Source organism: Salvelinus sp. IW2-2015, linkage group LG31 (genome assembly GCF_002910315.2).
Source record: "Salvelinus sp. IW2-2015 linkage group LG31, ASM291031v2, whole genome shotgun sequence".
NCBI lineage: Eukaryota > Metazoa > Chordata > Actinopteri > Salmoniformes > Salmonidae > Salvelinus > Salvelinus sp. IW2-2015.
The window spans coordinates 25,267,144-25,280,203 of NC_036870.1; the positions used below are offsets into that span (position 1 = coordinate 25,267,144).

Genomic DNA, 13,060 nt, shown 5'->3' on the forward strand with positions numbered 1-13,060 from the left:
CTCTCGCTTTCTTCCCTCCCTGCTCTCTCCCTCTCCCCCTCCCTCTCTCGCCCTCCCTCTCTCGCCCTCCCTCTCTCGCCCTCCCTCTCTCGCCCTCCTCTCTCGCCCTCCCTCTCTCGCCCTCCCTCTCTCGCCCTCCCTCTCTCGCCTCCTCTCTCTCTCTCTCCTCCGCTCTCTCGCTCCTCTCTTCTCTCTGCTCTCGCCCTCTCATCGCTCTGCTCTCGCCCTCCCTCTCTCTGCTCTCGCCCTCCCTCTCTCTGCTCTCGCCCTCCCTCTCTCTGCTCTCGCCCTCCCTCCCTCTGCTCCCGCCCCCACTCTCTCTTCTCTCTCTTCCTCTCCCTCCTACAGTGCACCATGGACTCCCATGTAGCGATGCGTGTGGGTGGTAACTTTTTCTTTGACCCCCTGCCCTCTGACCCCTGTGTTGACCTGTTGTTGGTGGCGGGGGGCGTGGGCATTAACCCTTTATACTCCATCCTGCTTCACGCCGCTGACCTGCTACGACAGAACCCCACTAACGCAGGGAGGTGCTACCACATAGGCTCCACCCACCTCTGCTACAGTGCCAAGAACACACAGGAGCTGCTCTTCAAGGTGTGTGTGTGTGTGTGTGTGTGTGTGAGAGAGAGGACGTGTGTGTGGTTGCAAGTATTTGTATCAGTGTATATATATTTGTATCGGATGTATGGTCTTTTCTCACTTGGGCAAAAGCCTGTACTTCAAATCAAATTTTATTAGTCACATGCGCCGAATACAACAGGTTTTGTAGACCTTACAGTGAAATGCTTACTTACGAGCCCCTAACCAACAATGCAGTTTTTTTTTTTAAACGATAAGAAATAAAAGTAACAAGTAGTTAAGAGCAGCAGTAAAATACCAATAGCGAGACAATATACAAGGGGTACCGTTACACCCTTTCTCCTCCGTGATCCGGAAACCGATAAGTGGTTGAGGAGATGTCAATTCATTAGTCGGTCGAACAGAATTGTCCTCCCTTCCTCTATAGCCTCCTTTCATCGAGGATACCAGAGTCCTTTGCGGAAGAGTTTTAAAATCTGCCACACCCCCTTTGAATCAGCTTTTGTTTTGTCGGAGGAGAAAAGCATGCACGTTTAAAAACAATATTCTACTTACTGTTTTATCTATAATGTCTTGTTTGAATCACTTCACACATTTTAATTTGGGATCCACCCCTGTAAACGTAATTTTCCTGATGACGCGTGAGTGGAGAAGGAGTCTCATTTCATACAGCGTATTTTCGTCCACATTCCCTCTCCTCGCCGCCTTGCCTCGATTAACTTTCACCGTTTTCAAAAGGAGGTGAGGGAGAACGGAGAAGAAGACGCAGGAGTTGAACACATCTAATTGAGAAATGGCCTGTGTGTGTAGGAATGAGACCAATACTTGTTCTTCCCGTCCCTGCTCTGCTCTCAGAAAAGCATCATAAATGTGTGTAAGGAATTCCCAGAGAAATTCTCCTGTGACTTCCACATCACCGCACAGACGGCAGACATCGACCAGGAACTCCAACCGCACATGAACCGTAAGTACCACAGAATGACCTTAACACAACCACAAATGTTTACTGATAGAATCTACAGTGGGTTGGTATACTTTGGCTTTGAAATTATCTATATTTGAACTGGATATGCTTCCATTGGTTGCAAAACGGATACATTCTCAATTAATTTAAATGGATGCTAGTCCCAGAATGGTAGTACTGGTATGAAAGTGTTTTTAGCTACTTTTTAATGGATGTTTATGTCTTTTTCTAAATTGAAATGGCACTTCTAATAAATGTTGAATTGATCTTCCCCAGGTGGGAGGCTGTCAGAGGAGGGGTTGCGTCGCCACGTCGACCCTAACACCACTCTGTGTTACCTGTGTGGCCCTCCACCCATGATAGAGAGCATGGTTGAGACCCTACTCAGCCTAGGCCTATCCCAGGAAAGGATACTGTTTGAGAAGTGGTGGTAGTGTGTACTAGAGACAGACCTCTTCATCATCATCATCTAACCCCGGCCTAACTATCCCTGCTCTCTCCTCCAGTGCCTAGGAGATCAGACCAAGCACCAGCCCACGTTACCATGGCAACATGTCAAGGACTGTTGGACCATATTTGTCCGGAGCTGCACACATCATTTTATTTATTTAACTTCACCTGAACATGCGTCTATACTAGGGCTGTGAAGGTCAGCCGGTGATTGTCGTGTATAACTGACCGTTAATTAACAAACACATTTAGCATCTCCTGGCTTCCACTCATAGCCTACAAGCCCCTGATGCTGACCGTTGGAACATCTACCCTACCTTTCAAAAGTTTGGGGTCACTTAGAAATGTCCTTGTTTTTGAAAGAAAGCACATTTTTTTGTCCATTTAAAATAACATCAACTTGATCAGAAATGCAGTGTAGACATTAATGTTGTAAATGACTATTGTGCTGAAAACTGCATATTTTTTTATGGAATATCTACACAGGCTTATAGAGGCCCATTATCAGCGACCATCACTCCTGTGATCCAATGGGACGTTGTGTTAACTAATCCAAGTGTATCATTTTAAAAGGCTAATTGATCATTAGAAAACCCTTTTGCAATTATGTTAGCACAGCTGAAAACTGTTGTRCTGATTAGAGAAGCAYTAAAACTGGCCTTCTTTAGACTAGTTGAGTATCTGGAGCATCAGCATTTGTYYGTTCGATTACAGGCTCAAAATGGACAGAAACAAAGCCCTTTCTTCTGAAACTCGTCAGTCTATTCTTGTTCTGAGAAATGAAGGCTATTCCATGCGAGAAATTGCGAAGAAACTGAAGATCTCGAACAACGCTGTGTACTACTCCCTTCACAGAACAGCGCAAACTGGCTCTAAAAAGAATAGAAAGAGGAGGGGGAGGCCCCGGTGCACAACTGAGCAAGAGGACAAGTACATTAGAATGTGTAGTTTGAGAAACAGACGCCTCACAAGTCCTCAACTGGCAGCTTCATTAAATAGTACCCGCAAAACACCCGTCTCAACGTCAACAGTGAAGAGGCGACTCTGGGATGCTGGCCTTCTAGGCAGAGTTAATCTGTCCAGTGTCTGTGTTCTTTTGCRCATCTTAATATTTTATTTTTATTGGCCAGTCTCAGATATGGCTTTTACTTTGCAACTTCTTGCTCAGTTGTGCCCCGGGGCCTCCCACTCCTCTTTCTATTCTGGTTAGAGCCAGTTTGCGCTGTTCTGTGGAGGGGGAGGCATGCGCTGTTTCTTGCCTTACTGCACACAAGCTTGGAGTCATTCACAAGTGATAGGCTAAAATTGTCACCCATCAGACTATTCTTGATTTAATCTTYTCTTTACATAAACTAAATGTCATCCATGCACTTAAATAGCAAATGGAGGACGCTTTTCCRGTGGTTCATTTTCATGCCAGCCAGGTAGGATATACTTCTGTTGTAAAGAGAAGCGATGTGCTTAATATAATAAGTAAATATAGTAGGCCTAGCCCATAGAAAGCTGATTGGATCCTCTTTTTAATAGAGGCCATCAACTATTTCTTCTCAGAAATTGCATAGCCTATAGAAATGTTGAGCAACATGAGCTCATGGGCTCTCATMAAGTTTGATTACATTTTCCAATACATTTGCATTGATGTCAGTGATTAGAGGGACAATAGAGCGCTAACCTAGTGGTTAGCAAGTTTGGTAGGCTACTAATGAGCATCAGAGCTTGGAGAAGCCTTGTTACGTGACTAAACAGTCATGTTGAATTTGACTGCGGTAATGACTTGTGACCACTGGTGTGGCGGTAATACGGTCACAATAACAGCCCAAGTCTCTACCAGGTACTAACTTGAACAACTGGCTTGACTTGGGTACAACTTGAACAACTGGCTTGACTTGGGTACAACTTGAACAACTGGCTTGACTTGGGTACAACTTGAACAAATGAACGCATCTTTACCATGAATATTCACTTGACTCAGGTGTTCATCAAATGCAATGAACATAAGTTGTACAAGGCTCATTGCACTGAGCCTGACTGATTTTGACCTCTGACCCGTGTGAAGTGCAGTATAAAATATATATAAACGTTTCTTGATGGTGCACATTGCCCAGTGGAGAAACGTTCTCAACTGTTTTCTGATTATGAAAATAAATAATTTTATTCAGTGGATATAGTTTGAGGAAATAATGTGTATGTGCAATTCTGTACAGTATAATTATCTGATAGTCTTTTTTTCGTGCATTAGAAATAATTTATAAAGGAATGTTTTTCAAACAAGACCGAGCCTAGTCTGGCTAACACCAGCTCTCAAAGTCTTTCTGACTGTAGTCACGTGGCTCGCGTCAGCCAGGCTAGACCTAACCACACAGCAGAACCCCTGTTTATACCTGGTGCTAACATGATACCTGTGTCCTGATCTTTTCCACATTCTGATTGTGGCCACATTTTTTGAAGTTTAAATGATTCTAATAACTGATAGTGATTAGATAGTTGGGGATGATTTGATGGGTTAGATGACAGCTCAGTGGATGGAGTCAAATAAAAGAAACCCTTTCAGAGGTGGATGGAGGGCAGTAAACACGGGTTTTGAACAGCAAGGTTGTCAATTTAAATCCCAATGCGACTTGTTTTCCAACCCTACACAACGTAACTAATCACATTTTAGTGTCTTGCTGAAGATCTTCAAATATGTGAGAAAAACAAGTGTGGTGCTCTCCCCCTACTGGCGCAATGGACTAGACACTGGGGATAGGGACCAGAAGGTCCCAGGTTCTAATCTTTGATGCCCCTTTTCAAAAAAGGTATATTTATAGCCCTGGTTACACCTTGCATTAAAATGTGGTTTCTTTATCTGATCAAGGGGGTTCAATGAGAATGTAGACACGCTCAGCACACTTCGTTAGCACCAGATATAAAGGGGCTAGAGAGAAAATCACACCAGCGAGTGTATTTATAGAAAGTTTTTTWAAACTATGCAGACCTTAACACATCTATCACACACATCCTGGCAAGTGTCCCCTCATCCCATCTCTCTCTTCCTCTCACTTACACACACATCACAACTTCTTCCAATCATCACACACTCATCCAGGCCTGAAATCGCACACACACCTCTCACAAATGAGTTTGCATATACAGAGGCAGAGGGGATCTGTCATGGTGCACTGTAATATAACCTCCTGGTGGTCCATGTCCGCTGAAATCGTTTTGTTTTGCTCCTCAGATGTGAGAAGACTGAGGGGTTTAAACAGAATTAAGAGTTGAAATAAAAGAAAACGAAGTCAGTATATTGTTTTGAGAACAGTTTATTCCTTCTGTTTGTCTGTAATAAAGAATATGTCTCAAATGGCACCCTATTCCCTATATAGTGCACTACATAGGGAATAGGGTGCCAGGCTTGTTTACCACATCACTCAAACAACAGGAAGGGGACTATGGTGCTGTACAAGTATTCCATAAATGCCTTCTGTAAAGTATAATCACTGACCTAACAACATGATTGGGGAAAGCTATACAGTGACACCTATCCAATCGTTACATTTACATTTGAATCGTTTAGCATACGCTCTTATCCAGAGCGACTTACAGGAGCAATTAGGGTTAAGTGCAATCATGATAAGTGAAGGGAGGATACATTTTTCAGTATTCACACAGGGCCATTGTCCTTGACTTTAAATGGGTTAGATAAAGGTGGAGAGAATCTCCTTAAATGTACAGTATTCTATGATACATGTCAAATAGATCTATAAACAGTGGTATGATTGATGTTACCTTGGCAATTAAGGCTCTGACCTACATTATCGGCGTATTCTCATTGGCCCAAAGCAGATGCACAACTGTACAAAAGCATCTCCACATATTTAGGCAATAAGGCCCGAGGAGGTGTGGTGTATGGCCAATATACCACGGCTAAGGGCTGTTCTTAAGCATGACGCAACGCGGAGTGCTTGGACACAGCCCTTAGCCGTGGTATATAGGCCATATATCACAAACCCCGGAAGAGCCTTATTGCTATTATAAACTGGTTACCAACGTAATTAGAGCAGTAAAACGAAATGTTTTGTCGTACCCGTGGTATACGGTCTGATATACCCTGCCTTTCAGCCATTTAGAATTCAGGGTTCAAACCACCCAGTTTAAAATTGCAAATAATGCCTACTAGGCGAGTACATTACAACACTCCAGGGTGAAGTTTCCCTTAGGTACAGATCTAGGACCCTCCCTCAATCCTAACCTTGACCATTTGTGGGGGAAATGCAAAAACTGACCCAAGATCAGCATCTAGGGGCCACTTCACCCTACTCCAAACGACAACATCTGAGGCCAGAAGGTGAAATGTGTGCCTTGAAGGAAGATTGAAGCCGTTACACGTTGGCAGCAGTCCATATGAATATACACAAATCCATATATATACACTACCGTTCAAAAGTTTGGGGTCACTTAGAAATGTCCTTGGTTTTGAAAGAAAAACACATTTTTGGTCCATTCAAATAACATCAAATTGATCAGAAATACAGTGTAGACATTGTCAATGTTGTAAATGACTATTGTAGCTGGAAACGGTAGATTTTTTATGGAATATCTTCATAGATGTACAGAGGCCCATTATCAGCAACCATCACTCTTGTGTTCCAATGGCACGTTGTGTTAGCTAATCCAAGTTTATAATTTTAAAAGGCTAATTGATCATTAGAAAACACTTTTACAATTATGTTAGCACAGCTGAAAACTGTTGTTTTGATTAAAGAAGCAATAAAACTGGCCTTTAGACTGGTTGAGTATCTGGAGCATCAGCATTTGTGAGTTCGATTACAGGCTCAAAATGGCCAGAAACACAACTTTCTTCTGAAACTCGTCAGTCTATTCTTGTTCTGAGAAATYAAGGCTATTCCATGRGAGAAATTGCCAAGAAACAGAAGATCTTGTACAACGCTGTGCACTACTCCCTTRACAGAACAGCGCAAACTGGCTCTAAAAAGAATAGAAAGAGGAGTGGGAGGCCTTGGTGCACAACTGAACAAGAGGACAAGTACATTAGAGTGTCTAGTTTGAGAAACAGAGGCCTCACAAGTCCTCAACTAGCAGCTTCACTAAATAGTACCCGCAAAACCCCAGTCTCAACGTCAACAGTGAAGAGGCGACTCTGGGATGCTGGCCTTCTAGGCAGAGTTCCTCTGTCCTGTGTCTGTCTTCTTTTGCCCATCTTAATCTTTTKTTTTTATTGGTCAGTCTGAGATATGGCTTTTTCTTTGCAACTCTGCCTAGAAGGCCAGCATCCTAGAGTCACCTCTTCACTCTTGATGTTGAGACTGGTAGTTCCACTAAGCGCAAACCAGATGGGATGGCGTATCCATTTTTTTCCACAGGACAATGACCCAACACACCTCCGGGCTGTGTAAGGGCTATTTTACCAACAAGGAGAGTGATGGAGTGATGGAGTGCTGCATCAGATGACCTGGCCTCCACAATCCCCCAACCTCAACCAAATTGAGATGGTTTGGGATGAGTTGGATCGCAGAGTGAAGAAAAAGCAGCCAACAAGTGCTCAGCATATGTGGGAACTCCTTCAAAAGACGTTGGTAAAGCATTCCAGGTGAAGCTGGTTGAGAGAATGCCAAGAGTGTGCAAATCTGTCATCAAGGGAAAGGGTGGCTATTGAATCTCAAATATAAAATATATATTTTGATTTGTTTAACACTTTTGTGGTTACTACCTGATTCCATCTGTGTATTTCATAGTTTTGATGTCTTCACTATTATTCTACAGTCGTGGCCAAAAGTTTTGAGAATGACACTTATTAATTTACACAAAGTTTGCTGATTCAGTGTCTTTAGATATTTTGTCAGATGTTACAATGGAATACTAAGTATAATTACAAGCATTTCTAAGTGTCAAAGGCTTTTATGGACAATTACATGAAGTTGATGCAAAGAGTCAATATTTGCAGTGTTGACCCTTCTTTTTCAAGACCTCTGCAATCTGCCCTGGCATGCTGTCAATTAACTTCTGGCCACATCCGACTGATGGCAGCCCATTCTTGCATAATCAATGCTTGGAGTTTGTCAGAATTTGTGGGTTTTGTTTGTCCACCCGCCTCTTGAGGATTGACCACAAGTTCTCAATGGGATTAAGGTCTGGGGAGTTTCGCGCATGAACCCAAAATATTGATGTTTTGTTCCCCAGCCACTTAGTTATCACTTTTGCCTTATGGCAAGTGCTCCATCATGCTGGAAAAGGCATTGTTCGTCACCAAACTGTTCCTGGATGGTTGGGAGAAGTTGCTCTTGGAGAATGTGTTGTACCATTCATTATTCATGGCTGTGTTCTTAGGCAAAATTGTGAGTGAGCCCACTCCCTTGGCTGAGAAGCAACCCACACATGAATGGTCTCAGGATGCTTTACTGTTGGCATGACACAGGACTGATGGTAGCACTCACCTTGTCTTCTTGACAGCTTTTTTCTGGATGCCCCAAACAATCGGAAAGGGATTCATCAGAGAAAATGACTCTACCCCAGTCCTCAGCAGTCCAATCCTGTACCTTTGCAGAATATCAGCTGTCTCCCTGATGTTTTTGCTGGAGATAAGTGACTTCTTTGCTGCCCTTCTTGACACCGGGCCATTCTAAAAGTCTTCACCTCACTGTGCATGCAGATGCACTCACACCTGCCTGCTGCCATTCCTGAGCAAGCTCGTTACTGGTGGTGCCCCGATCCCGCAGCTGAATCAACTTTAGGAGACGGTCCTGGGCTTGCTGGACTTTCTTGGGCGCCCTGAAGCCTTCTTCATAACAATTGAACCGCTCTCCTTGAAGTTCTTGATGATACGATAAATGGTTGATTTAGGTGCAATCTACTGGCAGAATATCCTTGCCTGTGAAGCCCTTTTTGTGCAAAGCAATGATGACGGCATGTGTTTCCTTGCAGGTAACCATGATTGACAAAGGAAGAACAATGATTCCAAGCACCACCCTCCTTTTGAAGCTTCCAGTCTGTTATTCGTACTCAGTCAGCATGACAGAGTGATCTTCAGACTTGTCCTCGTCAACACTCACACCTGTGTTAACGAGAGAATCACTGACATATGTCAGCTGGTCCTTTTGTGGCAGGGCTGAAATGCGTGGAAATGTTTTTTGGGTTTCAGTTCATTGCATGGCAAAGAGGGACTTTGCAATTAATTGCAATTCATCTGATCACTCTTCATAACATTCTGGAGTATATGCAAATTGGCATCATACAAACTGAGGCAGCAGACTTGTTTGAAAATTAATATTTGTGTCATTCTCAAAACTTTTGCCACGACTGTACAATGTAGAAAATAGTAAAAATAAAGAAAAACCCTTGAATGAGTAGGCATCTTAAACTTTTGACCGGTAGTAGATATATATATCTATATATCTATACTATGTGCACATATATATACAGTGAAGTCGAGAAGTTTACATACACCTTAGCCAAATACATTTAAACTCAGTTTTTCACAATTCCTGACATTTAATCTTAGTAAAAATTCCCTGTCTTAGTTCAGTTAGGATCACCACTTTATTTTAAGAATGTGAAATGTCAGAATAATAGTAGAGAGAATGATTTATTTCATTTTATTTATTTCATCACATTCCCAGTGGGTCAGAAGTTTACATACACTCAATTAGTATTTTGTAGCATTGCTTTAAATTGTTTAATTGGGTCAAACGTTTCGGGTAGCCTTCCACAAGCTTCCCACAATAAGTTGCTGGAATTTTGTCCCTTCCTACTGACAGAGCTGGTGTTAACTGAGTCAGGTTTGTAGGCCTCTTTGCTCGCACACGCTTTTTCAGTTCTGCACACACATTTTCTAAGGATTGAGGTCAGGGCTTTGTGTGGCCACTCCAATACCTTGACTTTTGTGTCCTTAAGTCGTTTTGCCACAACTTTGGAAGTATGCTTTGTGTCATTTTGGAAGACCATTGCACCAAGCTTTAACTTCCGACTGATGTCTTGAGATGTGGCTTCAATATCCAATAATTTTCCCTCACATGATGCCATCTATTTTCTGAAGTGCACCAGTCCTCCTGCAGTAAAGCACCCCACAACATGATGCTGCCACCCCTGTGCTTCACGGTGTGATGGTGTTCTTGGCTTGCAAGCATCCCCTTTATCATCCAAACACAACGATGGTCATTATGGCCAAACAGTTCTATTTTTGTTTCATCAGACCAGAGGACATTTCTCCAAAGTATGATCTTTGTCCCCCTGTGCAGTTGCAAACCGTAGTCTGGCTTTTCTATGCCGTTCTGGAGCAGTGGCTTCTTCCTTGCTGAGCGGCCTTTCAGGGTATGTCAATATAGGAATTGTTTTACTGTGGATATAGATATTTTGTACCGTGTTCCTCGCATCTTCACACGTCGCTTGCTGTTGTACTTTTCGCACCAAAGTACGTTCATCTCTAGGAGACAGAACGCGTCTCCTTCCTGAGCGGTATGACGGCTGTGTGGTCCCATGTGTGTTATACTTCGCTGCTATTGTTTGTACAGATGAACGGGTACCTTCAGGCGTTTGGAAATTGCTCCAAGGATGAACCAGACTTGTGGAGTCTACCATTTTTTTTTGATGTCTTGTGTGCTTTCTTTTGATTTTCCCATGATGTCAAGCAGAGGCACTGAGTTTGAAGGTAGGCCTTGAAATACATCCACAGGTACAGCTCCTATTGACTCAAATGATGTCAATTAGCCTATCAGAAGCTTCTAAAGCCATGACATCATTTTCTGGAATTTTCCAAGCTGTTTAAAGGCACAGTCAACTTAGTATTTGTAAACTTCTGACCCACTGGAATTGTGATACAGTGAATTATAAGTTAAATAATCTGTCTGTAAACAATTGTTGGAAAAATGACTTGTGTCATGCACAAAGTAGATGTCTTAACCGACTTGCCAAAACTATAGTTTGTTAACAATACATTTGTGGAGTAGTTGAAAAATGTGTTTTAACGACTCGTTTAACGATATATATATATATATACAGTATATACTGTATACGACTCCAGGTTTGATACAGTACCAGGAATATAACTTAACCACCATTCTGTTAAGTGCCTTGGTTTCAATCGATGAGCTACTAGTGCTTCATCCTATTCTGTCATTCTTTATATTTATTATTTCCATTCCAGGGTTAAAATAGTAGGCTGTTTGAAATATTACAACTTGCTGAGCGTGCCTAGAGTGTCAGGTGGGCTGGGTTTGCACTTGTGGTACTTTTCCATTGGTTCCCTCCAGGCAAGGCACCATGCAAGCTCAATCAAGCAATCTTACAAATACTATTTGAATCCAGGTCAGGGCCTGTAACGTTATTCAGAACACATCTCAGAGTAGGAGTGCTGATCTAGGATCAGTTCCRCGCTTATTCATTAGATCAGCACTCCTACTCAGGCGCTTTATATTTAATTATATCTAATTAACATACTCCAGAAAACAGCGCTCTCTCACTCAGCTGCTGTGTGATCTTCTCCTCTGATTTCTCTTCATCATTCTTCTGATTGACAAATTGATCTGCAAACCTAACGGCCTTCTCATGTCTGGCCAATAGGGCTTTGCCATTCCCCCGCTCTACTTCCTGGTTGAGGTCTGTGGCCCCACCCTCTGTACCCTGGGTGAAGTCTTCTTGAAATTCTGTCTCGCACTCTCTCTCCTCTTCTCTCTTGATTCCTTCTCTGTCTACGGTTCTCCCTTTCTCATATCTTTTGTTCTCACAATTCCTTCTCGCCTCTCTCTCCTCCTCTTCCATGTTCCTTTTCTGTCCATCCATCCCTCTCTCCATCACTGGGGATGTGTCCTTTCTCTCCTCTTTCTTCTCTAGCATTTCTCCAGCAGAGTTTTTCTTCGGCTTGTTCCGACCCCTGAGGTTCAACTTCTGAAAGATAGACATTTTAAGGATATGTTTTTTTCTTTCTATAAACTCTCTCTCTTCAGACACCTGACAAATGACTACAACAATCTCTGTGATGCCTCTCTTGGACAGTTAACAGCAAAGAATTGACTGAAGAAAGTTATCTTTTTGACTGTAATGTACTAAGAAATTACTATTTTTAGAACATAAAACTCTCCCCCTGAGTGTTAACAGAACCAGAGTAGGCCTATATCAGCTGGGTTATCTACAGCTACATTTAGAAGTATGACTTTTTAATGACACCAACTGTGACACAGCATTGTGTAAGGTACAAGGAAAGAGTGAGTGATGGAGAGAGAAAGACAGACAGAGAACTAGAGGAACAAAAAAGTGAGGAACCTTGAAATCTTTCCTGTTGCGTTGCAAGGCAGGTCTCTGGAGGAAGAGGATCTGCTTTGTGGACAAACTGCCATCACTAAGGAGAGAACAGTGCTATTAACGTAATGTACATCACATCACTACTGGCTTCACATCTTGGAACTTGATATTAGAACTTCTGAGTCCTATACTGTATCTTATAGTGTGAAAGAAAATGTGAAATGTAATTTTGTTCCAAATGATGTGCAGTGTTCCAATGTTTAGTATGGTTTATAGAAATACTGTAACTATTAGTCTGTGCTAGGCTAGTGCTCCTGACTGGTGGGTTGGGACAGCACCTGTTGGTCTTAACGATGGGAGTAGGCAGCACACACGTCAGTCTCCATCCATAGGGAGCCAYAGACTGGAGCAAGGGTATGTAGTCTGTCCTTACCACTACACCCTGGAAGGGAGAAAAAACAGTGTCACACACACGTCGACAATGGTCGCTCGGGTGCACACACACGCACACATTTACACGCACGCGCACACACTCACATCGACAATGGTCCACTGCTCCACCACAATGGCGTCGTATGAAGTGGGTGGGGTTTCTTCTGAGGAGCTCTGAAAGATGAACACACTGTCCACGGAGGAGACCCCGCTGTCTGAAAGAGAGAGAGAGATAGAAACTCAACAACTTCTTCTGTTACAGTTGAATCTCTTCCACAGATTTGGAAAAGATAGAGTTGATCCGTTCTTGGCTTTGATGTACTTCCATGCATCAAGGGTGAAGGAACATGGGTAAGCTTTGATGTACTTCCATGCATCAAGGGTGAAGGAACATGGATAAGCTTT

The 13,060-nt window shown here is 42.8% G+C and overlaps 2 protein-coding genes across 2 annotated transcripts in view; one reads left to right on the top strand and one right to left on the bottom strand.

Moving 5' to 3' along the window:
• The window catches only part of oxnad1 (oxidoreductase NAD-binding domain containing 1), a 17,888-nt gene extending 12,614 nt beyond the window's left edge, over positions 1-5,274 (top strand). The window contains exons 6-8 of the mRNA XM_070436446.1: positions 349-594; positions 1,435-1,543; positions 1,820-5,274. Of these exons, the coding sequence (XP_070292547.1) occupies positions 349-594; positions 1,435-1,543; positions 1,820-1,977 (513 nt within the window). The 3' untranslated portion in view covers positions 1,978-5,274. The remainder of the gene's footprint in view (positions 1-348; positions 595-1,434; positions 1,544-1,819) is intronic.
• A 5,810-nt stretch (positions 5,275-11,084) lies between these two features.
• LOC111955631 (uncharacterized) overlaps positions 11,085-13,060 on the bottom strand; it is a 33,763-nt gene continuing 31,787 nt past the window's right edge. The window contains exons 6-9 of the mRNA XM_023975850.3: positions 12,761-12,870; positions 12,562-12,665; positions 12,245-12,320; positions 11,085-11,869 (exon numbers count right to left, since the gene is read on the bottom strand). Coding sequence (XP_023831618.2) covers positions 11,414-11,869; positions 12,245-12,320; positions 12,562-12,665; positions 12,761-12,870 — 746 coding nt within the window. The 3' untranslated portion in view covers positions 11,085-11,413. The remainder of the gene's footprint in view (positions 11,870-12,244; positions 12,321-12,561; positions 12,666-12,760; positions 12,871-13,060) is intronic.